General features: G+C 34.5%; 4 protein-coding genes across 4 annotated transcripts; 2 read left to right on the top strand and 2 right to left on the bottom strand.

Annotated features, from left to right (window-relative positions):
• Window positions 1–535: 535 nt before the first annotated feature.
• On the bottom strand, window positions 536–3,366 carry LOC123211468 (autophagy-related protein 8f). Its single transcript, XM_044630220.1, has 6 exons — window positions 3,219–3,366; window positions 2,771–2,812; window positions 2,604–2,659; window positions 2,039–2,091; window positions 907–1,025; window positions 536–810 (listed from the first exon to the last, which is right to left on the bottom strand). The coding sequence occupies exons 2-6, from the start codon at window positions 2,805–2,807 to the stop codon at window positions 713–715; spliced, it is 363 nt and encodes a 120-aa protein (XP_044486155.1). The 5' UTR covers window positions 2,808–2,812; window positions 3,219–3,366; the 3' UTR covers window positions 536–712.
• A 9,454-nt stretch (window positions 3,367–12,820) lies between these two features.
• Window positions 12,821–16,089, top strand: LOC123212257 (scarecrow-like protein 6). The gene has a single exon (XM_044631346.1). It carries the CDS (start codon window positions 13,332–13,334, stop codon window positions 15,702–15,704), a length of 2,373 nt encoding a protein of 790 aa, XP_044487281.1. The 5' UTR covers window positions 12,821–13,331; the 3' UTR covers window positions 15,705–16,089.
• Window positions 16,090–21,052: 4,963 nt separating this feature from the next.
• Window positions 21,053–21,540, top strand: LOC123211536. The gene has a single exon (XM_044630326.1). It carries the CDS (start codon window positions 21,239–21,241, stop codon window positions 21,410–21,412), a length of 174 nt encoding a protein of 57 aa, XP_044486261.1. The 5' UTR covers window positions 21,053–21,238; the 3' UTR covers window positions 21,413–21,540.
• Window positions 21,541–24,305: 2,765 nt separating this feature from the next.
• Window positions 24,306–27,277, bottom strand: LOC123211535. Its single transcript, XM_044630324.1, has one exon. It carries the CDS (start codon window positions 26,837–26,839, stop codon window positions 24,545–24,547), a length of 2,295 nt encoding a protein of 764 aa, XP_044486259.1. The 5' UTR covers window positions 26,840–27,277; the 3' UTR covers window positions 24,306–24,544.
• Window positions 27,278–27,506: the final 229 nt, after the last annotated feature.

Below are 27,506 nucleotides of genomic sequence, written 5' to 3'. Positions count from 1 at the left end.
AAATCTAAAAATTTTTTTATCTATTAAATTTAGTTGTTAATATCAAAATAAAAAGTCATTTATTAATTTTATTTAAATAAAAAAAATGTATTCCTTTCTTTTCACTTTAATTTTAAAAATTAATGATTTCTTTCTAATTTAATTTTAAAAAATTACTCTTTCATTCCACTACATAAGATTTTCATATTTTAGGGTTAAAAATCACTCTCTCATAATTTAAAACGTTATTCTTATATTTTTAAAAAATACATTTTCCCTTTCTAACGACTGTCCACCAGCACATGGAGAGGAGTCGGATCTATGGTTGATTAGCTGTCCTTATAAGCACAGATGAGATGAGCACATACAGAAGATGAAGACTTATGTAAGAAGTTGAGGGCGTCGATATGTTGTAACAATATACATGACCTATTCTTTGTTTTTTGATCTCATTCTTCATATAATTATTAATGAGATATACAGCAATTTTTTACGGAACTGAAGAGAACCACCACATACTTACTATTAAATGAAGAGACGAGCTGGAAACCTGATATTATCAAGGTACTAGGGCTTATATACGGATTTTATAACTGTACATAATATCACTTGCAAGGTCTTATAATATATAAAAATATGCACGATGAAGAAATAATAGTCAGGAGGATGCGAAAAAGACAATTACGATGAAATTAAATGCGGTTACACTGAGAAACCACGTAATGCCAGAACGTCACAGGCAGCACCCAAAAGTATTCTCCCCACTGTAAGTGACATAGAGAAATCCATCCTCGTCCTTTTTCTCTTCGTATATGGCAGACATAATTGCACCTTAAAAACCAAACAAAAGAATCTTAATGAACCACTGTAAATATGCAAATTGTTCGCAAGTTATCCACAAATTTTGCAATCACACCCTCTTAGTACCTGTAGGTGGAAGCACATTATCCACGAATATAAATATTGCCTTTTCTGCACTTAGTTTGATCCTTTTGCGTATGACATAGACAAATTGTCCGACAGTCAGATCAGCTGGAACAAGGTATCTGTAATTGTTACATTTAAAGGGAAGAACCTTGTTAGTGTATAGAATTAAGCAAGTAGCAGCTGTTTAATCCTTACCGATATTTAAAATAGCATTTGAAACTAATCATAACAACTAACCACATTCACACACAATGACAGCAAATTCAATGTCCTTTCATAAAATATTTAAGCAAAGAAAAGGAAGCTAATAAATGTGCTCATCAGGTAGAGGGATGAGGTTGACTAGTTTTACTACATGCCATAGGCTTGAATCACATTTGCAGGGGTTCAAATGATGACAAGATAGCAACCAGGAGATGGCAGAAGTTAATATCTTGCCAAGTGACAGCGTCACCAGAGATGATGACACTGGGCAGTAAGCATAGTGATAACAAAATATCAAGAGGCTTTCATACTTTGTAGGTTGACACATATGACTGAACCATCTCAGCTGGAAAGCCAAACAATGACCAGTATAAGAGTGCAACATAAGGTTAATTAGTCATTGACAAGCATTTGTTTATGAAAACATGCAGCTCAAGTTTCAGCACAAAACATATGAGAATGAATCAACCCAAACATCATTTACCACATTACTAAAAATTTTTCTTACCTTATCACCATGAGTTAAGAACATTAAAGAAACTTCAAACAACTGAATGGGGTTATTTTTTTTTGAAGTTCTTATTTCTTACAACCTTGTAATATGTATCAGCGTCACCGTGCAGCCCAATAGAATTTGTGCCTGTCTTAATGTTTAGTGCATCCACACATGCATGTAGGCCAGATGAGTGAATGCATAAATGCACATGAAAACCTCATACATAGAGGATGAAGCAGGGAGGTAAATCATGGAACATTGAACATCACTCTCTACTTTTGATGCACAATTAGAGAACTTATCCAATGCCTAAATTTAAAATCAGATGAATTTTCATTCACTATAATCTGGAAAGTTAAGATGGATCAAAGGTGGAGTATAAAAGGAATAAAACATGAGAATCCAGAGTGAATACTATGAAGCAAAGCTTACTTCTTCTTATCTATATTGGGTATATCACTTCTCTCCGCCTTCTCCACAATCACCTTGAAAAACAACAAAAGAAGAATTGTTATGTGCATTCAATTTATGCAAAAATCATGAAATTAAGTTCACAGACTCAAATAATCAAATAAACCTGCCCCAAATTGGAAATGTGTACTATGAAATCTTGCATTGCACACCACTGAACACAAAAAAGTTATTTTTATTATTTCAAAACCTAATAAGAGCATAAGTAGTAGTAGCAGAATATCTGTTTAAAGCTATCATAAACTTTTACAAAGTAGTCCCAAATTAGGTGAACTTTCCTTCAAGTTGCTGCTCAAGCTCAATATTTCTAAATTTGGCAGCTATATTTTTGCTGTAATTCATGCTTTAATATCAATCACAGATAACCATATGCTAATTAAAACAACCAACATCTACAGATGACAAACTTGATTCGAAACTTATTTACAATACAACTAAAAAAGATCAAACAAGCTATTTTAATGGGACTACCTAATGATGGCATATATATCACAGAAAAATTGACAACACCAGGCTACAATCTCACCGGAATCCTATCAGGGTACTTCTCTCTAATCCTAGCAGCCTCTGCACGTCGCTTCCCTGGAAACAAAAGAAGCCAAAATCATTATGTTCGACTGAACTTTCAGCAAATTGAAGGCACAAACAAAAATAAATTTAGTAAACAAGTTACTCACAAAAAGAATTGCTTACCAAGATCATGTTCTTGCTTGAAGTAACTCTTTGCCATAACTCCTGAAATTATCACTCAAAATTAGCCAATCTCCTTCTCTTCGTTTACTCATCGACCGAAAATTTCAATATTATTATCAATATCATTATTTTCAATCCCGATGAACTTACAACCATTATCAGTATTATCAAAGCTTCGACCAAATATTCATCCTAAATATAGTCATAAGCATCTAAAACAAAGAGCAGTCAACGAACTACTTCTGATCATTCAATTAAACACAAAAAACAACTATTTAAATAGTTTTCACTATCAATTAACAAGAAAATAAGCGGAAAACTTACTAAACCAACCGATCGATAAAACACATTACAAAGCGAAAAAAAAAAGAAGTTACAAATTAATCAGCACAATCAAAGATATTGAAGGCGCAAGAAAATAAGAGAATAATAGAATCGAAAGAGAAACCTTCTGACGACGAAGCGAAAAGAAGAGTGAAGGAGAGAGCTTTTCTGATCAAAACTCTTGAAGGTCGTGGTTGGCTACGGATAAAATAAAATAAAGATGACTTGGCTTCTTACTGTGGTTACTGCTTCGGTATTTGTATTTATATTTTTTAAAACTCTCAATCCTATCCTTCCCCGTACTAATTATAATAGTATTAACATATATTATAAGGCCAAAACTTTTTTCCCCTTATTTCAAACATCTCAAATCCTATTCGTAAATAAAATTCTGTTAAAATTTTTAGATAAAATTAAAAATAAAATAATTTTAAAAACCAAAATTGTCATATTTTTTTAATTTAAAAATCTAATATTTTTCTTATCTAAAATTAAAAAAGTAGTAATTTAACTTTTAATATTTTAAACTATTACTAAAGACAACGAGGTTTATTGTTTTTGACACATTCATCCTCTCACTTGGGTTATCTCTCTCTGTTAACTTGTTTTCACTCATTGATTAAAATGATTAACTCCAATAAAAACTAAATCATCTTTGTTAAAGGATAGTACTATCATCGGTAGATGAAAACAAGTCAACAGGAAGAGATAAATCAGGAGAAAAAGTCAACGTGGCTAAAGACAACAAACTTTGCCATCTTTAGCGATGGTTACAAAACCCTGAGGATAAAATTACTACTTTTCAAACTTTGAGTAAAGAAAAATGATTAAATTTTCAAATTTAGGAAGGAAATGCAATAAAACTTTAATTTTTTAATTTTTTTGTATTAAATGATTATTTTACCTTTAATATTAAATAAGTTTTTCAACAAAATTTTCTTGTGAGTAAAAGTTTGAATTTTAAAAAATTAAAAGATATAAGTTTGAAATTACATTTAACCTTAGGTGAGAACAAATCTTTTGGCCTATGATAAATTGTAGTTGGATTCAAAATGAAACTTTAAATCTTAATTGTTTACTTATTTCAGTTGATAATTGAAACATAAGTTAATAAAATAACAGTTTTTTTTCATTTTAAATTTCAAACTTTGGCAACAAAATAAAATAGGCCAAATGACTATTTCCTGCTGCGATGAAACAGCAATATATAAAATTGTTATTTTATATATTTTTCTTTTGGAATTTTATTTATTAAATAGGGGTTAGTAATCAAACTAACTCTATTGATGAATTGGAGTGGACCGATAAACGCCAAGTCAAGGCTGTTCCTGTATTGCCTCTTGCGAGCTTGAGCTAATCTTGGAGCCCAAAACATATCTTTCTTGTTGCTCAAGAATTTTATAAATTGGTCAATCCCATGTTTTTGATTTAGAGGCAGAAGCCACTATTTAATAAAAGAATTTTCGGGTAATGATTCAATGAATTAGAATAAAAGACAAGTTTGAATTTAAATGATATTAATTATCATGGACATCATGCAAAACGTTTACGAATTATTTTCTGAAAGGATGCCATTTTCATGTTTTATGGATGAGTCCGAGGATTTTTCGCCTTCACATTGATATTTTACTTTGGGAGGAAGTCACATGGTTGCTTGTTTCTCATGGGTTGGCCGAGTTTCTCGTCAATCTCTCAAATTCACTTGGGCATCATTGGACACCTTTGCACCTAACATGGAGGAGGGACTTTTGGCATCTCCTTTGTTGGTTATTTTTGTCCGTCATGGTATACCATATTGGGTATGAGAAGAATAATAGTGTTTTATTAACATTACAAGCATCATCGTAAGATTGTCTATGATATTTGTGATATAGTTTATGTCAAAATCGTTATTTTAAAGTCGAGATATGAGATATTGTCTCAGTTTTGAGTTATACGATAATTTCCTAGTTAACTACCTTTAGAACTTTCGTATTTATTTTATCTTTATGATTTTTTGTCAGTTTATTTTGAGAATCTCTATACTCACGTTGTTTTTATTATAAGTCTTATTTGACATTTGCTTGAAGTATGTCGCTTGTATTCCTGTAGTTTATTTAGGGATATTAATTAAAATATTTTTTTTTTTGCCCATATATATATAGTCACATTTTTTTTACTATACAATTATAGTTATTTTTTAATTTGATATTACCTTTAAAAGAAGGAGATTACGAGATTTGAGATTGTTGGATGGGTTGGCCAATAAGCTAAGCATCCAACCAATCAATTTTTTAAAAATAAATTGGTTAACTAAGTGCTTGACCGATTAGCCAACCTTTCCACCGTTAAAGTTGTAAAAAAAATTTATATTTTCACTTTATTTCATCTCATATTTTAATCTTAATTGGATGAGTAAATGAGTTTGATGTCTTAATTGAGTGAGTTTATGTTTGACTGAATAACTTTTAGCTAAATGAGTATAAAACCTAAAATATATTAGATATTTTATATTTTAAATTATATCTATAATTAAAAAAATAGTTATATATATATAAATATAAACCTAAAATATATTAGATATTTTATATTTTAACTATATATGTATAATTAAAAAAATAGTTATATATATATATATATATATATATATATATATATATATATATATATATATATATATATAACTATTTTAATTAATATTCGTTTATTTTTGTTTTATAAAATTACTTAATTTCGTTTAATATACACCGCCCTACCAGTGGGAAATATTGTTCAAGTTGTTGAAGGTATGCAACCTTTTGCCACGTGTCCAACCAACTTCCATCATGTTGTTGTAGCCGATCAAGTGTCAAATTATGCAGTTGAGTTATCATTTGGACTTGGGCCGAACATTGTATCTGATCTACATTATTGTATTTGGGCTTGTTGGGGCTCGACCCATTTGATTAATAAATTAAATACTTCTTCTGTTTTTTTTTTTTTAATCTCAAGAACTCTTTTCTTTTTCTTTTGTTTTTTTTTTTACCATTTGATTGTAATATTTTATTCCATATAGGTAATGACAGATTTAGAGATAAAATTTAAAATATCAAAGTTGATAAAAGTAAAATATAAAAAATTAATTACGATAATGATGTCAATAGTTATAGTGCAGCAAAAAAACTTAGAAAGAGTTGAAGAAAAAATACAAGAACACACATAGAGAATGAGAGAAAGAAGAATCAAGATTCAGAGGAACAAAAAGCATGAATTAACTGCATAACTATGTTCTCGCTCACAAGCATATTTATACAACAACAAGCACATTGTTTTAATATTTCACAAATGACGTTGTATCGCATACAACCAAGTATACATTCTATGTAATTTGAATGACACCGTAACACATGGTCATGTAAATAACAACGTTGTAACGTTTACATATTCTGTTGTCTGCCCTTACTTCTTAAAAAACCTTGGTGCCACTTCTCTGCTTCTCCTATTCTTCAACTACCAACAGTTCACGTTGCATCAACTACCCTCTCCTCAACTTCCTTGTCCTTAAGGGAGAACGATGGAAACTGGTGACGAAAGGTATCAATGAACTCCTAGGTAACAACACTTGAAGGCTCATACTGCCAGTGGATAAGAAGTTTCACGACTGAAACTCCACCACGACGTACTAATTTGTGATAAAGCACAGCGTAAGGTATTCGCTGAAGCTAGATATTAGAAGGTAATGTATGAGAAGCTGATAACTGTGCATAAGCAAGCCGTAACAAGGAGACATGGAAAACATCATGTATCATTGCATCAGGTAGTAACTGAAGCTTATAAGCAGTCTTTTCCATAATATCAACAACTGGAAAAGGGCTAAAGTATTTTGCTTGAAACTTTTGGTTTCCCGTATGCATGGTGAGCTGCTTGTGAGGTTGTAATTTGACACACATAAGATCACCTATCTGAAACCGATGATTCGATCTTCTTCTATTTGCCAATTGTTTCGTCCTATACTAAGCCTTAAGGAGATTTCGTTTCAGAATCTGAATTGTGGATTCCTGAACCTTTAACATCTATCAACCTCAGTAGCAACTGTATCATGTGGAAAGTAGGGTATATGAATAGGAGGAGGATAACCATAAAAGACTTCAAAGGGAGTCATCCGAATGCTAGAATGGTGAGAAGTGTTGTACCAAAACTCAACTAACAGTAGCCACTGCAACTATGTGTAGGACAGCTCACTAACCATGCATCTAAGGTATCCTTCCAAGCACCTATTAACCACTTCAGATTGGCCATCTGTTTATGGATGGTAAGCTGTAGAATATTTCAATTCCACCTCCTACAACTTGAAGAACTCATGCTAAAACTTGCTAAGGAATGTTGGCCCTCGGTTAGTGACAATGCTATTGGGGTTGTCATAAAGCTTATAGACATTTTCCATAAATAACTGGGCTACCACATGAACAGAGAATGGATGAGATAATGCCATGAAATGGGCATATTTGGTGAGCCAGTCCACTATCACCAAAATGACAAATTTGTCATGCGATTTTGGAAGCCCTTCAATGAAATCCATGGTGATTTCTGTAAACACTATAGAGGGAATAAGCAGTGGCTGCAACAAGCCAAGAGATGTTACATTCTTAACTTTGTATCTCTAACACACAGTATAATCTCTAATATATTTTCGAACTGCTTACCACATGCCCTTCTAATATACCACACCTGTGAATTTCTTCATAGTGGCAGTCACCCCAACATGGCCTCTAACAGCTAAGTCATGATAAAGCTGTAATAGTTGTTGTTGTAATTCAACATCTTTGGCCATAACTAACTTTCCTTTCTGACGTAATTGGTTGTTAATCCATTCATACTGAGGGTAGACATTTGGCTGCTACTGCTTGGAGAAATAATTGTCTGTAAGTGGTTGTCCTAATGTCAACCTTTTTGTGCTTGTTGCATTAAGGTATCAGGTATTATAACAACCTTAATATCAAAGAACTCTAGAGTCTCTACTCTTGACAAAGCGTCAGCAGCTGTATTTTCTTAACCCTTTGTATAACTGATGGTATAATCATACTGCATCAGCTTGACAACCCAAGATTATTGAGCAGGTGTTGTAGCCTTCTGATCTAGGAGGTATTTTAAGCTTTGGTAGTCAGTCTTGATCACAAAGGGTTGTTTCTAAGATAGTGGTCCCACTTCTATAAGGTAAATAAAATGGCTAGCATTTCTCGCTCATACATAGATAGGAATTGGTTTTTGGGGGAGAGCATTCTGCTTATATAAGCTATGGGGTGGCCCTTTTGCATTAGCACGACCCCAATTCCCCTACTAGAAGCATCAGTGTCAAGAGTAAATGACACACTAGAATCAAGAAGAGCAAGGACTGGAGTTAAACATAGTCATTCTTTCAATGTATCAAATGCTTCATGCGCCTCCGTAGACTAACCAAAAACTTCTTTCTTTAACAAGTTAGTTAATGGTTTTGCTATTTGTCCATAATGTTTGATGAATCTACGATAGTAACCTGACAACCCTAAGAATCTATATAACTGTTTCAGTGTCTTAGGTGTAGGCCAGTTTTGGATAGCTTTAATTTTCTGAGGATCAGTGGTAACACCTGATAATGTAGCCAAGATACTCCACTTTGGAAGCTCCAAAAACACATTTAGTTTGCTTGGCATAAAGCTGATGAATCAACAGAAGCTTTAAAACTGATTCCAGATAGCACAAATGAGTTTCTTGATCGTTGTTATACACAAAGATATCATCAAAGAATACTAATACAAACTTTCGAAGGTGCAACCTAAATATTGAATTCATGATATTCTAAAAGGTGGATAGTGCATTGGTAAGATCGAAATGCATGACTAGGAATTCAAAGTGCCTTTCATGCATCTTGAAAGTTGTCTTATCGATGGAGGAAAGGTGCATGTGAATTTACCAATATCCCGATCGTAAATCAATTTTAGAAAAGATTATAACCCCACTCAATTTATCAAATAGCTCTTTTATTAAGGGAATAGGGTACTTATCCTTCACCATTATTCGATTTAATGCTTGATAATCAATGCATATTCACAATGAATAGTCATTCTTCTTGACAAGTACCACTGGGCTTGCATACGGGCTGGAGCTATTCCTAATAACACCTTCTTCCAACATCTTTTTAACCATCTTTTCAATGATATCCTTATGCAACCTCCTATCTATATGGCCTCCAGTTCACAAGTTGTGCTCCATCCTTTAACACCATTTTATGGTCCTGAAATTGAGATGGAGGTAACCCTTTAGAAGTCTCAAACACAGCAGCAAACTTCTGCAACATTTCTTCCATTTGTGGCCACTTCTCTTCTTGTACATCCTTGGCCACTTGTAACTCATATAACTGATGATGTGTCGCAGTTATTGTAGGCCATACCACTCCCAATGACCTATGCAAAGCTTGAAGCGATAATTGCATTAATCTATATTCATTCCCTACTATTGTCGACTTCTCATCTTTAGTACTATCTTGCACATTATCATTGTCATCAGTCTCCACATGCAACTAAATAACATAGGTCTGCTTCCTCTTGCATTTGTGCCCAGGTGTGTACCTTTCATCACACCAAAAACAAAGGCCCTTGGCCCTTTTCTCATCAAAAGTTTTACTGGTGGCAGCCTTGAAGGGTAATACTTATTATATCTTAGGTACACTAGGGGTGAGTAGTAAACCAGCAGACATATAAGGTTTTGTAAGAAGATTACCATTCGTAGGGAGTGGGTTAGCAAGTCTCGGTTGTCGTGGAACTTATGGTGTTCTTGTTATAGGTTTTGGTTGCTCTTTGATAATTATTACCGTGATCTTTTTTAGCTTGGTCAAAGCATAAGTTTCTGTCAATGTCTTTGGTTGAAACATCCTCACGGGCATCTGTAATAAATCTACCAATCCAGACAGAAAGAAGCTTAGAGTTTGATCCTCCTTGATGCCTGCCCTCAGGTACAACTCTTTGAAAGAGTCCATGTAATGCTAGAGAGACCCTGTTTGTTTCAAATTTCTCAGGTCTGCTAAGGGGTCATCATAGCCATAACTTCCAAACCTACCCTTCATAGCCATGGCATATTCATCCCATGTTACTGTCCCTCATAGTTTGGATTTGATGAAACTTTGGTGCCATTGGATTGCTCTTCCCTCCAAGTGCAAAGCGAAAATCTTAATACGATCAATGTCGGCTATGTCATCCATCTCAAAATAACATTCAACCTTCAACATCCAGTTATCAAATTCTTCACCATAAAATCAAGGAAATTCAAGTCCTGTTTGGCGGTTCCACTGGTTTCTTGGCTTCGGCACAGAACGTGAACCCTCTTCTTCCCTTCTTGTAGCAACTTATGACACAACTTTAGCCTATTGAAGACTAATACAACTTATGAGTTTCTTCAGATCGTCCATGGACTATTGCATCCTTTCTTGAGTCTCCTGGAGACGATTTTGTTGCTTATCTTCTGCCTTAGCTATGACTTGTGTTATCATCTATACAATCTCCCTACAAAGCTCCTGATTTCGTGTTTCAACCATGGCCCAAAATTGCTCTAATACCACTGATGCCAACAGTTAAAGTGCAGCAAAAAAACTTAGAAAGAGTTGAGGAAAAAATACAAAAACACACGCAGAGAAGGAGAGAAAAAAGAATCAAGATTCAGAGGAACAAAAAGCATAAATTAACCACATAACTGTTTTCCTGCTCACAAGCATATTTACACAACAATAAGCGCAACGTTTTAATATTTCACAAACGACGTTGTATCGCATACAACTAAATATACATTCTATGTAATTTGAAAGACACCATAACACATGCACATGTAAGTAACGATGTCGTAATGTTTACACATTCTATTATTCGCCCCTGCTTCTTAAAAAACCTTGGTGCCACTTCTTTGCTTCTCCCGTTCTTCAGCTACCAACAATTCACATTGCATCAGATAAATAATCAAATCTAATAAGTAAAAAAGAAATTATAATAATTTTTTATATATTTTTATATTAATAATTTTTCACTAAAAAATGGTCAGTTGATCTTCCTTACCCACTTTGGGTTTGTCATTGCTTATAGATATTTAAATTATTTAAAAATTTATAATAAAATCTATGAAAACCATAATGTATTGAATAAATATATAGCAGATAATTATTGCAAAAAACACCATGGTTTTCTGTCCAACCTTAAAATCCCAAGAGAGAGATCATATATAAGTAAAATTAATCTAAATAATAATAATAATAATGCAGCCCCACATGTAACTAAGTTTAGGTGGGGTTTCTCCTTTCTTTGGTACTGTTTGACATCAACTCATTCACTTTGTCCTTCAAAAATTAAAATATCTTTATAATTATAAAAAATTTTCTTTAAAAATATCAAAAAACAAACACCTCCCTATAAAATTATAATTTTTTAATATAAATATTTCTTAAATAAAGTGAATGAAATTAATATTAAAAAATAAAAAAACTGTTTCTAAATGATGTTCCAACCTTAGTTAATAAATATAAATATGAAAAAAATATATAAATTATACGAATATAATTTGATGGATAATAAAAAAAATATTACTAAAATTTGCATATAGAAAAAATACAGAATATGTATATACAGATTTAATATGATATGTCGTCAATAATATATTTTTAAAAATATAATAATATCATAATAATTTTAGTAATTTTTGTGAATATCTAAAAAATCAATATAATAATTCAAATGTAAAATATTTAATTAACTATTAAACCTAATATAACATTATATATAATTAAAAATTTTTATATAATAAATAATATATTAGTCAATTAAAAAAAATAAACAAATTAATCTATTTGAATTTCAAATTTAAAGTGAATCTTTGTATAGATCATAGAAGAGGAAAACTCAAAATTAAGATTGAGAATTAAAAAAGAAATGTTATTAGTTTTTTTTTAAATGATAATGATATTTTTGTAGATAATTAAAAATAAAAAAGATAATTTTGTATTTTACATAAAAAAATATAAAATATATATTAATATATTTAAAATTTTTTAAACATATTTAATATAATAATAATATAAAAATATAAATAATATGTGCTTTTATATATATATATATATATATATATATATATATATATATATATCTACTAACTAGACTTCCGACCAAACGGTGGAGTAAAGGACATAAATTATTCCATAATTATTTTTAATGAAAAAACTTTAATATAAAAAAAGTGTGAAACATTAAATCAAATGACAAATTTTATCATTATTTAAATAATATACAGATAAACTGATTATTGAGACCTGGGAAAAACCCCACTTAGGTCCACGTTTGAGCCTGAAAAAGTCCAGCGTAGATCTAGGCTAGGCGTAGACGGCAGAACTAAAACTAGACGCAGGGCTAGTATAGATTTTAGGTGATGTTTAAGTTTGACGTTCGCTTGCATTTTTCAGGTAAACCGCTAATGGTGTTCATGTGATGTGAGCAGTGCTTCAAATTTAACTCAAAAAGTAAATTAGAAATGAAATCCGTGTAAGCTTTGACTGTACCAGCTAAAAGTTTGAATCAAACTGTGACAGGGACTAATCTGCAATTGATTGGTGAGAGACTTGTGGCAGTAGGTGGGGTGCCCAGTTTACCCTTCAAAAATAAGGAAAAGACAGCACAGTAAACACTCTGAGGGTGACAGGAGGAGAGAGAGATAAATTGATACAGTAGAATTAAAAATAGAGAAGGAGAAAAAAAGAGAAAAATTGGGATAAGGACTTGAGAGAGAGAAATGGAGAAGAGCAGGGTACTCTTTTTTTTTTGTTTAACTTTTTTATGATGTACGCATCCATGGATGAACAGAGAATGGTGCAGAGTACTGGTTCGACATAAGAGTTGTGGAGGAAGAAGAAAAAGAAACAAAATTTCTGAAGTTCAATACCAACCACAAAGAAGTTGCTTAAGGTGAAGATACAAAAATGAAGCTGACATGGATTTGAAGGTAACATGGAGCTGAAGAGAAAGAAAAAGAACTGGTGGGTCTTAAGAAGAGTGAAAAAGGAGAACTGCTGTTTTACAGGAATGGCATGGGTTTCTTCTTATTGAGGTAGAGTTGAGAGAGATTCACTTATTAACATTATTAGCATGCAGGAACCAGTTTGTGGGTCTAACAAATCTTAGACAAGCTAACTCATTGCATTCAGATGTTGGTTTTTTCTTCATTCTTCACAACAGATTTCTTTTAACTTTTCTTTAGGGAGATAGTTTATATTATGAGAGGTTTACCCATACCATTTCATTTACAAGAAAAAGGGGCGTTTGAAATCCAAGATTTTACTTCGATTTGCTCTCAGGACAAGTGGAAAAAGAAACAACAACAAGAGAATAGCAACAACAACAGCTTTTTCTCTTGTAGTAACAACAACGAACCAACTTCTGTTCTTCATATGAGAAGAAGCCAAAGTCCACCCACTTCTGCTTCCACTCTTTCATCCTCTCTCAACAACACCACCACCATCACTACCAACGATAACCCAACTGCTATCCCGCAAGAACTGGTGGCTTCTTTGGTAAATAATGAAAGAAAAGATGAGTGGGCAGCTGAGTTGCAACAGATTCCAAGTGGGTTGGAGGTGATTAACTCTGGAGGTGAAAGATGCGGTCTTGGTTTGGATGACTGGGAGAGCATGTTATCCGAAACAAGCCAGGAACAGTCTATTTTGAGATGGATCGCTGGGGATGTGGACGACGCTTCCTTTGGATTAAAGCAGCTGTTGCAAAGTGGTGGGAATGGTAATAACCCGTTTGTTGAATTTGATGGCAATGCTGGTAGTAATTTGGGGATTATTGATCAAGGTTCAATTTTTGAGTCAATAGGTGGTGGTTTGGTATCTGGTAATGTTGATGTCACTAATTTAGGAGCTTTTTCTGGTTCTGGGTTTGCGTCTAACAACAACGGGAATGGAAATGGAAAGATTGCTGCTTCTTCTTCTGGGTTGGTTAATCACAAAGTGGTTGGATTGCATAGCAACAATTCTAATAATATGTCGAATGCAAATTTTGGTTCATCAGGTAACAACAATATGCCTATGGTTCCAATGTCGTTGCCCCCTGGTGTGATTGACCAACGTTCTCAATCCCAAAAGTTTGAAATCCCCGAAGAAAAGCCACAGATTCTCAATCCACAAATATTGATGAACCACCAACAACAACACCAACAGGTGCAGTCTCAAAATCCTAACTTTATGTTGCCTTCAACTTATTCTCCTCTACAACAGGAACTCCCCCACTTGCTTCAGCCACAACCAAAGCGCCACAACTCTCGAGGAGCAAGTTCAAACCTTTCCCCGCATCATGTTCCCAAACCACCCTTCTCTGATCCAGCCCATGAGTTGTTTCTGAGAAACCAACAGCAGCAGCAGCAGCAGCAAATGGGGTTTTCTCAAAATGTGCAGTTTCTTCCTCATCATCTTCAACAAAAGCCTTTGATGATGACAACAAAGCCGAAGGTTTTAGGACCAGGGAGTGAAGAAATGATTCGTCAACAACATGCTTTGCTCGACCAGCTCTATAAAGCTGCAGAGTTGGTAGGGACTGGGAATTTCGTACACGCGCATGGGATATTGGCGCGGCTCAATCACCTGCTCTCTCCTGCAGGTAAGCCCTTTCAAAGGGCTGCTTTCTACTTCAAAGAGGCTCTGCAGTTGCTACTTCTTATCAACAACCCAGCCCCTCCCCCACGCACTCCTACCCCTTTTGATGTTATTTTTAAAATGGGAGCTTACAAGGTGTTTTCTGAAGTGTCTCCTATTATTCAGTTTGTCAACTTTACTTGCAACCAGGCTCTTCTAGAGGCTCTTGATGATGCTGACAGAATACACATTGTGGATTTTGATATTGGCTTTGGTGCTCAGTGGGCTTCATTTATGCAGGAGCTTCCAATGAGGTGTAATAGAAGTTCTCTTTCATTGAAAATTACTGCTTTTGCTTCTCCTTCAACTCACCATCCTGTTGAGCTTGAACTTATGCGTGACAACCTGACACAGTTTGCTAATGAAATTGGCATTAGTTTTGAGCTTGATGTGGTTAACTTTGATTTGTTGGAGCAAAACTCTTATACACCACCCATTTTTCGATCAAATGAAAATGAGGCAGTTGCCGTTAATTTTCCTGTTTGGTCCTATTCGAATCAACCCTCTGCATTGCCTTCTCTCCTTCACATTGTGAAGCAGCTTTCACCAAAAATTGTGGTGTCATCAGATAGAGGGTGCGAAAGAAATGATCTATCATTTCCAGATTACGTTCTTCATGCCCTTCAGTCATACATAAACCTATTGGAATCGATAGATGCTGCTAATGTGAATTATGATACCGTGAACAAGATTGAGAAGTTCCTTCTTCAGCCGAGGATTGAAAATTCTTTATTGGGGCGGGTCCAAATCCCAGACAGAGTGCCTTTGTGGAAAACACTCATTGCCTCGGCTGGATTCTCCCCTGTCACATTCAGTAACTTCACTGAAACTCAGGCAGAATGTGTGGTGAGGAGGACTCCAGTGAGGGGGTTTCATGTTGAGAAGCACCAGGCATCACTTGTGCTTTTTTGGCAATGCCGGGAGCTGATCTCAGTATCAGCTTGGAGGTGCTGAGGAGCATATGTTTGGCAAGCAGGGGGATTGCTTTTGGCAAATCACAATCTACAAAGATATTCCAACTTGCTCTACTTTTATATTAAGTGAATAACTATATTTAAACATGTTATTGGTACTTCATTTCCGGTTTAATCCTTGTTAATTCTTATGCTTGTGAGTGTCTGCCGGTTGTCTATCTAATCTATAGAGGAGACTCGAACTTCTAGTTTTACAAAAAACTGGAAAGTTGTAGTAGGATCTTGTTTGGGACATGGATATTGCTGCTATAATATTTTGATGTTTTCAGTATGAGAAGACGCATTTCTTCTGGTAAGGGGGTCTTAGTTTATTGTATAATGGACAACAAATGTGAACTATCAATGAATAGAACTTACCGGATTCATGTTTTGTGCACTTTTTTATACTTACTGCTTATTTCATATGCAATTCTAATTGATACTGCATACTCTGGTGGAATTTGTTTAACATGATGCCTGTGTGCACTCTCTGTTGAAATTGTGTTTTCTTACCATTGGAGATGACATTCCTTTTTCTGAACTTAATAAGTTGGGCTTGTATCTGAAAAGTTTGATGAATATGGAGTTTTAGATGGTGGGATTGTAAGGCATAAGAATTTCCTGAAGCAAGGAAAATGTTTCCATGGGTCAATTTACTTTGGCTTTTAGCTGACTCCAGAATCTACTATTCTGTTTTAGCAATCAGTTATGTGAAATAGAGGCACACCTCTACCAAGCAGAGAGTGATTTCTTAGTTAATGCCATCTTTGTGAAGATTTCTCCTTGTTTTCAACATAAACTAGAAAATTATGATATTGTTTGGAGGAGTTATGATATTGTATGCTTTTCTCTTTCTGATTCTCACGCTGTAAATATGGTGCCAAGTGGTTTTATGCACTCCAGCTAATTGTGGTTGATTTGGTAAATCTTTTTAGCTCTAACTAAAAGGAGTTTTCATGCAAGTTATCCTTCATTTCTTACAGCTTAAGTATGTTTTCTTTTTGGACTTCCAATTCTTTGTGGTCCCCTCAAGTTGAATTAAATTTTATTGTCGATTTGATGTGGGATGTCAAATTAATCAAAATCTTTGGATCAAACAGTATTTCTTTGTGAATAGGTGTGTAACCGATCACACAAACTATTATATCAAATAAATCAAGAGTTTGATCTTTAAATATCTTTAGAGAGATTTAAATCTCTCTAAATTTATACTCTTGAACATCCCTTTTTTTGTCATTCAACTTATCTTTTGAAGGCAGAAACTTGTTTCATTTTTACGATGTTCAGAGTGATTTGTTTGTTATAGGCAGCTTGATATATCATTGCTGCATTGGGAGTATGTGTCACCATGATCAAAGGACACTGCATTGTTTAATCCATATAAATGCATGAACTTCAGATTGGTAAGAGATGGATCTTTTACAATATATTAAAGCATTTATGTTCCTTGTTTAGTTCAAGGCCGGTTAGGTACATAAACAAGGATTAGATGCAGCAAGCAGTTGGGTTGTATTAAAAATATTATGCAGTTCTGTATCATTCTTCTCCAGGGTCTAGCTATCTATTGATTAGAGAAATATATAAACATAGTTTGGGCATTGACATTTAGCCTTAGTCATGTGTAGATCTAGTATTATATGACCATACTTTATATAATATAACACAATTCTAAAGTGTTTGTAGCAAGCATGGAAGACAAAAAATAAAAAGACACCTAAGATTGGATCATTTTGCAAGCCTCTCAACAATAATTCCAGCTCCGTTAACATGGTTAGCTTGAGTTATGTCTCAAAATTTTCTATTTCTTGCATGTACAAGGCCTCATTCTCCTTTACTTTTTCAACAATTTTGTTTATTTGGGTGGCTTAGAGCTAACAAGGCTTGTCTTATGGTACATTGAATTGGAAATTTTTATGATTACTTATTGGACATCTACTAATCTACCCACATGGCCTCATTTCTTTATTTCCATATGGTTTACAAAAATATATGATATTAATGTTGGAGTTTAGGCAAATACTAGTATTATATTCTCAAGAACATGATGGTAATGGACAACGACAAAGATTAATCACAGCTCCTATTTTTGAGATTTTTTTATTCGATTAAAAAAAATGGTGCCAAAAGTCGGTTTCTATTTAAAAATCCCTTTATAAGTAAACTATATACAAATAAATTATTATTTCTCACCTCATACACAAAAAAAGCTAAAATCAACCACTTTTCCTCGAAGGGAAAAAAAAAAAAAGATTTGTGAAAAGCTTTTATAAAGTAGTATGAGTTGAAAAATGAAGCCGAATACAAGTGTGAGCCTGAGATGACATCTTACAGTAAGGCTGGGGTTGGGGTGCGACAGTGGTCCAGGCCAAATAATGGGTCATTGATTTGATGAGCATTGAACCAAACATGGGAATGATTGGATTTAAAAAAAAGGGCTGTATGTTTTAGTATTTATTATTATTAAACAAAATTTAAATGAAAATTAATTTGCCATTTTTTCTGTTGTTGACCATGCAATTGCTTGGGTTTTTCTAATTATTTTTTTTTTAATTTTTGGTTGTTGACGTTGGTGGGCCCTATACTATTTCGATTTTTAATGTTTAATTCCATATCTACCCTTAGCCCCAATACTCATCGACTGTGACTCTTCCCACTGCCCCATGCAGAGCTCTGTGATGAAAGTGACTAGAGATCTCGACGGGGCCCAGTAATTGAGTGCCCCTCATCTTGAAAATGCCACGTTTCTGACGGCAATGATGACATCTCAACAACGGACAGATTTTGATTGGATGTTATGTTAATCTTATTTAAAATTAATCTGGTCCTTGTACATCCGAATTATCAACCACCAACCCTCTCATTACTTTTTAAACTTTTAAACGGTTTTGACAGCTAAATGACAATATTACCCACTCAAACGCTTTTGAAAATTACAAAAACCTGAATTTTTAAAAAATCTATTAAATATTACATTGAATTCATAAACAATATTAAATAAGATAAGATAATTAAAAAAAAATTAGCAAAACAATTGAAACGCCCAATTTTAAAAAATATAAATTTATAATTTTTTGTGTTTTAGAATTCTTTTCATTTTGCATTTAAGGTAATTTTATTGATTTTTTATGTTAAGTTTTCTTTTTTAGTTTTGGATATCTTTTTTACTTTTGTATAAAATATTGTTTAGTGTAATTTGGTCTTTCTAAAATAAAAATAATTTGAAATAGTAATTATCATGTATATTTATTTTTAATACATAAATAGATACATATTTATATGTATTATTATATGATTAAATATTATGTAAACAAATATTAAAATAAAAATTATTCTTAACTTTATCTAGATAATTGAATAAAATGGATGAATTACCAAATAATAAAAAATTGCAACAAATTTAAATTGATGAAAGAAAACAATGAGAGAAAATGTTAAGACTTTAAGTCTAGCTTACTGTAGCGCCACTGTGCTGCACACTTCTGTTTTTCTCTCTCTTTTCTTCCCTTTTTCCTCTAATTTTCCTCTCTTTCCGCTCCCAATTTATCCCTAACGATCTTCCTGGCTGCCCTCTTTTCACTTTTAATAATAATCCATTAACCCTACTTTTTTTTTTTCTTCTTCACATTCCAAATGACCACATTTCCCTTCCTCCCTTAATTCTCTGTTTCCTTTAAACCCAAAACTTTAATTTGTCTTGTTGGCTTTACCCTACGAAAAAACAGAAAAGACACATGCAAAATCCATAGGGAAACATCTTCAAATATGTAACAAAACTTAGTAGAAAAGAGAAATAAAATATGTGTAAAATCAAGATGGATTTGTCTTCTATCCAAGGAAAATTAATTTTTACTTTTACTACTTTATATTTATTTTACTTTTTTTCTTCGCATATTTCTTTTTCTTTTTCTCTTTTCTCGATATTTTGGGAAAAAAAAAAAACACTTTCTGATATATTAATATAGTCAAGACATGAGCTTCGATCTTCTAAAAGAAAACCTTTCAGATGCTTTATTGTCATCGAAAATGAAGGAACAATCAACAGAATAGTGTACAGAATTGCCTGCACAGTGCTCTCTTTATAATACATAATTCAGCAGTGGTGAATAGTTTCTGCTTAATTCAAACCATATAAAATTACAGCGTATATAATTTGCTTACTAACCAGATAATTATCAACTCTGGACACTTCAACAGTTAGTTCTTCGTTTGCCAGTTCCAAAGAATGGACCAAGCCACCAATATCTCCCATTATAACCAGATGAGACTGTATAAATATGGAAAACTTGCACATGAACTTGTCTTGTCCCAGAACAAGCAGCCTATATATAAACTCACACGAGCCTTTCTAATCCCAGTTCAAAATCATATAATTATGGAGAAACACATTAAAATAGCATCTAACAGTCTTATGATCCACGTGCTAGGCACTTTGTAGAGTTAAATCCATGGTGATGTTGGACCTTCCCCAGATACTCAGATATCTACTACTGGACATAAGCTTAAAGCTAACTTTTCCTTTTAAACTCCTAAGTATAATATATACATAATTATTCACCACTTTTTCTGACCTACTTTTGTCGTGGAGAAGCCGTTTCCTTGACTCGACGGGCCCTATTTTGCGTTAGTTCCATTTACAGCCCCTTCATCTTAAAATCAAAACAAGTTGTGCTCCACTCCTTTCCACAAACTATCACTTACTAGTCAAACACCCCTCTACACTTACTGAAAGTTACAGTGTTCGGACAACTTTCAGATTTTTAATCAAATTGCCTCCAATAATTTTAGAAGTATATAAGGGTAAAATAGTCTTTTTCGATCTTTTGTATGCTTTAACGTTGATATCTTTTTTCTTCATCCCCCACCACTATTTTATTTTCCTCTCTTTTTCCCTCTTCCCCTCTTCCCCCTCGCTCTTCCTTCCACTCTTGGCTGCAATCAGAGGAGCTTGATGTGGCCGTATTTTCCTCCCTTGGCCACTAATCTACTCTTGTGGTGGTGAATCATTTAATATGGGTTTGTTATAACAAAAAATAACAAATAATTATAATAATTAAACAAAATTAAAAGTTTAAAAACTTTGACGTGAAAACACGGCCCCAAAGATCTAAAATTGTGTTACGGGCTTTATTGTGTTTGCAGCTGACCCGTGAACTTAAATGCAACATGGCCCATAGATTTGACAAGCCATACTAGATTCGACCTGAAACAAGCCCTGCCATATCTATTTGGGCTCGTGTAAAAGTCGGCGTTCTTGTTCGACTTTTTAATATCTCTAAGATTTGTAATAAATATATGGAAATTATAATTCACAATTTAAAAATAAAATCGTGATAAATCCTAATAAAGTGACAACTTCAATCACGATTGGTGAATAATTTCCTTGGAGCCTAAGGTCGTGTCTGCCAGGTGAAGAATAAAAAAAAAAAGGAAAAAAGTAGCGTGGGCAACACGAACAGTAAACTTTATTCTGACCTAAAACCTGATAAATTCCGTCTCTCTTGAGCTGAAATTCATTCAGCGATTAACTTGCTAACTATGGCTTTAGTCAGGAGCTGCTTCAACTTCATGGTGGGCACAGTCTTCGGCATCTACTTGGCTCAGAACTACAACGTACCTAATATCAATAAGCTAGCCGGCACTGGCGCTTTGATGTTCAAACATTACGAAGAAACGTATCGCAAGCCCAAAAAGACTGACCAAGACGATTAGTATGTCTGTTGAATTACGTTTATTCCATGTTCTCTGCAATTATTTATTTTAAGAGGGATATTGTACTGGGTTTAACTATGTTTGACATATTGAATTATTAATAGAAAATTGAAGAATTAGTTTGCGGATGTGAGTTTGGTTGATTTGTTGTTCGGAATCCATGTGATTTTATCCAACTTAATTAGTCGCGTATTCTCAAGAACTCGTGTTAAAGAAGTTTAATTTTGCATTTATTCACAAGCAAATTTATAATGGTGGTGGTGTTATTTTGTCGTTCTGCATCAATTTGAAGGTCCGATTCTATGGTGTGATGAATCGAATTTGTCATATCATTTAAAAGACATGAGTTGCATTTGAACTCTTTCGAGAGTAGATGGGATTAGAATAAAATTGAACGGGGAAGTTTATGATATGGATAATACTGATTCGAATGTCTAGAATTTGGAGCTTTGAGTGAGTGAGCACTTGAGACTTCCTTATTTTTCTTCAACAAGCCGTTAGCATGTGTAATTTGTCATAATGCTGAGAAAGTAGTTTGGCGGTTTAAGCTTTGAGCTATTATTAGAGTATTACCATTTGTATGTATGTTATTCAGGGTAGTTCCCAATCATTAAATTTATGCATACCTTCTTAATACAACATCTGGCAATATTTGTCATTTGGTCTGGTTTTGAGAATTTCTGTGAAGGGATTTCTCAAGCAGCCACATTATGTTACCTCCTTACACAGCATCTGTTGATATATTCCATTTTGTTGGCCTTTGGCAATGCCTTTTCTTGATTTAGACTGCAATCTTAGACTTGTCATACATAAACCTGTCTTTCTAAATAGGGAGCAGGTGCATAGGATTATTTGTGCACCGTGTCCTTCTACCTGTGGCAAAGCAGTGATCAATTCACCCCCCTAAAGAAAATCCTTTTTGGGTGGTATAATGCTATTTTAAAAATCTGCACTCTGATATTTGATATGGGCTTTCTTTGGGCAGTGTGACCATGGAAAGTTAGCAAATTTAAGAATAAAAAACTGAATAATGGAGTACCCATATACTGTTTAAAATCTTTAAGTATAGAACTTACTTATTTGTGGATTACTAATTGTCAGATATGTCATTTGCACCTTGTATATGCACATGCTCAGTTGTGTGTATTGGAGCAGAAAAGAGGATGTGTCTTGAACTTCACAGTGTAAAAGTTGGAATTTCATAACTTGGAAAGTTATAACTTTCATCTTAATTGCCAAATAAGGGCTATTGACAGCCATAATTTTTGTTCATTACAAGTTCTGGAGGTTGTTTGTATTTTGTACTTCAGTACGATCTTTCTTTATTTAATACTATTGGTATATCTTATTTATGAAATTTCATAATAAAAGGATGTTTCTGCCCGTCTGTTTGGGCACTACTATGTAGTTCTGGAATTGGACGAATTATCAGCTGTGGAGCAGATTAGAGTATGCTCTGTGAGGCTGGATACTGTAAAAACTGTGAGGTTTTGAGACATAGGTTTTTCAATCATAATTATCTTCTGCTAGCTGTATTCCTTTCTTAATTATTTATCGTTTGGCTTGCATCTGTTTGCAGCATACAAGGAGCTAATTTTGTCCATATGTCTCCTAAATTTTCATTCTTATGGTTGAGATGAATATGTTATGTCTAAGTTGGATCTATGTAGATAACAAAGCAGGATTGAATTCTCCTTTCTGGATTTGACACTAGGTTATCTTATACTTGTAACTATACATTGTTGAGATATCAATTTGCACACTACATGACATTTAACCAGGTAGTTCATACATTTGCGGTTTCTTTTTTAATGTCGCATTTCAGTTTTGCCTTGTCAAATTCGCTTCCGTGATCGTTCATGGTGTTTTTCTCTAATGGAATTTTACTGTCACCAGTATGCATGCTTATTAGAAGTTTCTGGATGTTATTAGATTTCCTCATCATTTGTGTGGGTTCTAGCTAGTTCAGTTGGTTAAATCTGTTGAGGTCAAGCGTCAGAAGTCTTTACACTTACATGAAGGTAGAGGGGCCAGAAGTCTAAAAACCTCTATAGACTTATCTTTGGGGCTTCTTAAAGAATAAGATAGGCTACAGATAACATTTTTTAATTAATAATCTACTTCACTGAAAGAGCTATTCATGCTCTTTTTGTCTTCAAAGTCATTATAATTCAGCGTGCAATTTTTTTTTTTTTTGTCTCTTTATGTGTTGAATTAGCCTATGTAGTCTCATTGGAATTAACGCTATTTGATAGCAAAGAGAACAGTAACTGATACTAGGTCATAAAAAATACCCAAGGCAAACCTTACTTTATTTCGAGTGCTTTCATGCATGTGATTTTGCACAATCCTTTTTACTGCTTTTAACCATTGGAGATAAGCAGGCACAACTGTAAACGTTTGCATGAATAATTCATCACTCTCTAGTCCAATGTCAACCTTTGTGTGAAATGCACACCTCTTGACACTGTCAATCAAGGTGTAGTCTGTGTTATCTTCTTATTGGAAGATTGGCAACCATTTCAATTAGGTAAGAAATTTCCCTGGATCTGCACGGATCTTACAAGGGAATAAATTAAACAATCGAGATATCATGGAATTCAAGATGGTTTAATGAGTATTTTATGTTTGTTGTTTCTTGTCAATGTCATTTTGTTCTGCTAAATATCAAGAAACTTCCAAGTGCCTGACATCAAAGTACCCTGGTCTGTTCCATGTATTTGCGTCCTATTACATAGCTTTGATAGGGTGCTTTTTCTATAATTAGCGGTGTATACATCCTATGCCTGTCCAATTCCTGCATCATCAATTATGACACTGTTGTGTCATCGCCCGGTAATGGAAATTTCATCTTGTCGACTGTTGCTTAGGGTTACACAATCAGCCTCTAGAATTATCACAATAGTTGAGATCATCTTATGCCATTAATGCATTACCAGGTACAAGTAACACATATGATATAGGTATTTCTAGTTTCACAAATCAAGAGGATGTGAGTCCCTCTTTTACATAAGTATATGGATTATGCATTATGGTACTCGGAACATGATACATGCAACTGAATTCTACATTCCTTACAGCGAGCCTGCAATGACTACTGACTAGAAACCAAATGCAAGCTACGTGTGTTTTTCAACTCCAAGCTTGTGTCTCTTGCTCAATGGTTAGGCGCAACTCACTTGAAGTGGAAGAAACTGTGTCAGTCTCTGGCAAAGATTGGAAGGAGAGTAAATTGTCCTCCAGCTTTCTTAACGAACGCCATTCATCAATGTATGCCATTTGATCAGGGTGTAAATTTGGGAGCCTCCATTGGTCTAGAAGATTGAGAATCTCTCTACTTTTACCAAGAATGAAAACCGTTTGCCGCACACTTTTTTTCCTTTCCTCAATAGTGCTGCTCAAACACTTGGTGGATATTGCACGTGGTATGTTGGTGATACAAGCACCCATGATATCAGAGATCATGACAGTAAGTACTTCAAGCAATTTTTCACTTGTCTGGTTGGTTGTACTTTGGTAATTTAGTAGGAGTGTTTGGGTTATTCTATACATAGAATTTGATGCCAACAACTCGCGGGGCCACTTTGAAGGGCTTTCCTTAAAGAAACATTGAGTCATGTATGTCTTCTTGTGTTCCACAAACCTGTTCTTTGCAGCATCAGTTAGTGCTTCGAGTACATCCCTGGGGCTGTTTGCTTGCAGGGACAGTTTAGTGAGATCGACACATAGCCACTTGTGATAGAGATCAACTTCTAGCCATACAACTTCAGCTGCCTTCCTGATGTTAATCAAATCTCCTTTTTCATCTAGGCTTTCTTCAATGGTTTTCACATACCCGAGGCCTTCATGCACTCCCCAGAGCAACTGCTTGACTAAACGGCTATCGATGTTTGGAAGTGTGACTGCAATGCTGGCAAGAGTCACTACGGCAAGAGCCCAACAATTTGGAGGTTCCTCAATGTCTAGATGAGGAACTAGGTAACTGTCAAAGTCTTGCACTCCCTTGAATCCTTTTGAGCCCGTTGATTGTTTCAACAATTTAATTAGATGTTTTGGCTGCTTCTTTTTGCCCATCCGCATCCAGTGATTAGTAGCATCACAATTGTCCTTCATTATGAGCTTAACTAGTTCATCCTCACCTTCAAGATGCAAAACAAAACGGCTGAGATCCGGCTTTGAGCTGGATTGTGATTCCGATATTGAGTCGATTGAAAAGCTGTTTTTGGGTTTGAATTTCTTCTTCAACTCTCTGCAGTGATCACAGATCAACAGAATATGGCCTACAAGGTAAACGGCAATTAGTTGAACAGCTTTGCTTCCGAGCACAATCCCTGTTTGCATGCCTATGCACATGTTAAGAAATTGATTTTTGGCAAAGTGGACAAGCTTCCTGCAATGCCGATTTTGGATTCGAAAAACTAATGGGCATTCCTTCAGCTCAATCAGTTTCTGGATCCAATACTTCTCTACTTTGAAGACCTGCCTAGTGCAGATGATCTTCTTCCCTCTAGTTGGGCATCTGTAGTTTATGGCAGTGAACCATCTACATGCAGGGGCAATAGTTCCTACTCCAACAGTAAAGGTCTGTGTAACGAGAACAACAATGGTTGACCACTTATAGTCGGACTTCCCATTACAGAATCGGAATGACCAGGGCATCAAGTAAGATCGAAGTATGGCTTGTGCTAAAGTCATGGCACCCAGCAGGCACAACGCACCTGAGGCAGCGCACGTAACTGATCGCCCAATCACGAACTGCGGGCTGCTGGTATGAGCCATTATCCAAATTTTCATTAGATCTTCTTTCAATTTCTGAAACAATGGAATATTTGCTTCATTTGAACCTTCTTTGAGAGCTAACTGGTACTTTTTATTGTACTTAATCTCTAGATATCGCTTAGTCACCGGCACAGTTAGAGCCGAAAAACTTAGGAGAGCAAGCATTACAAGCATGAGAAACAAAATAAAGGCATGTTCTTTCCAGAAAATAAAGATTACGCCAGTACCCAGTTGGATGCAGATATTAACAACCACGGTGATAACAAGTATTCCCAGAGCCATAATGTTCATGAGCAGTTCTTTGTTCTCCATGGTGCCAAGGGAAGGCATAGTATTACCCATTGTTATACATAATAGAGCCGCGCTACTGAGCTTGGCAAGCTGGTCGTCTTTGCGAGGCATAGCGGTATTTAGATCCACTGAAAATTTGACTGCGACAGCTATTATTGTGAGGGAAGTAGCATTAAGAGTGAAATATTTGCAGGGAAACCAAAATTTTCGATAGTAAAAGCCCTGGATAGCATCTACAGCCATAGCAACTGCGCATGCCAAAGAAGCTGCTGCTACATAGATGCCAATAAATGGCAACGGCTCGCCGAACTTTGCTTCATCCAAGTTCCCGTCGAGGCTGCAACCTTCCTTAATCATCTTGTTGAAATCTTCAATCTCTGAATTATCTTCCTCGCTTGTGGCTGAGGACTATATTTTGCAACGAAAAAAGTCTCAGCTCAGCTATTCTGGGCCATACATATTGTCTTTTTATTGGACCTCTGTTTTATTTATTGAATGATCGTTTAAGCCAACAAATGGTGAATTGACGGTTGGATGACAGTCCATTGTCGGGGACCCGCCAAGCATTCAAGTGGGTTTTACTTCTTGAGACCGGGTTATGCGGAAGGTTGCTTTTACAATAATGGAAGCAGGTGGGGCAGGTAGAATGATCTTCAGATTCAGCCAAAGCTGACTTCAATATGTCAATTCTTAGTGGCGTGTATAATAATTTGTTATTTTATAGAGGGAAACGGCGTGGCACGTGACGTGAGCTCGGTCACAGACTGTGAAATGTGAATCCCATTTAAGATTGTAAATTTGTATAGGAAAAGTGGTTAAATGAAAATAGATGGATGATATACAAGTTTATTAAATATTTGTTTATTTAATCCAAATTATATAATTATTAGATTAAATAATTAATTATAATATATTTAAAATAGTTTATGTAAATAATCATATTTTTAGATTATTTAAGGTATAATTTAAAAGTCAGTAGTATGTTTTTTCTTTAATTATTAGATTATTAGATTTAATAAACTTT

Source organism: Mangifera indica, chromosome 3, assembly GCF_011075055.1.
Source record: "Mangifera indica cultivar Alphonso chromosome 3, CATAS_Mindica_2.1, whole genome shotgun sequence".
In the NCBI taxonomy this organism is placed as follows: domain Eukaryota; kingdom Viridiplantae; phylum Streptophyta; class Magnoliopsida; order Sapindales; family Anacardiaceae; genus Mangifera; species Mangifera indica.
Note: the sequence above shows the minus strand (reverse complement) of the source record. Positions and strands in the feature narration are given on the sequence as shown.

Excerpts from the sequence above, each read along its gene's own strand:
- LOC123211468 (XM_044630220.1), bottom strand. The coding sequence starts at position 2,807 with ATGGCAAAGAGTTACTTCAAGCAAGAACATGATCTTG. Across the intron at positions 2,092-2,603 it reads AGTACCCTGATAGGATTCCG|GTGATTGTGGAGAAGGCGGA; the intron begins GTGAGATTGTAG and ends TTGTTTTTCAAG. Across the intron at positions 811-906 it reads TAATGTGCTTCCACCTACAG|GTGCAATTATGTCTGCCATA; the intron begins GTACTAAGAGGG and ends TTGGTTTTTAAG.
- LOC123211535 (XM_044630324.1), bottom strand. The coding sequence starts at position 26,839 with ATGATTAAGGAAGGTTGCAGCCTCGACGGGAACTTGGATGAAGCAAAG.
- LOC123211536 (XM_044630326.1), top strand. The coding sequence starts at position 21,239 with ATGGCTTTAGTCAGGAGCTGCTTCAACTTCATGGTGGGCACAGTCTTC.
- LOC123212257 (XM_044631346.1), top strand. The coding sequence starts at position 13,332 with ATGAGAGGTTTACCCATACCATTTCATTTACAAGAAAAAGGGGCGTTT.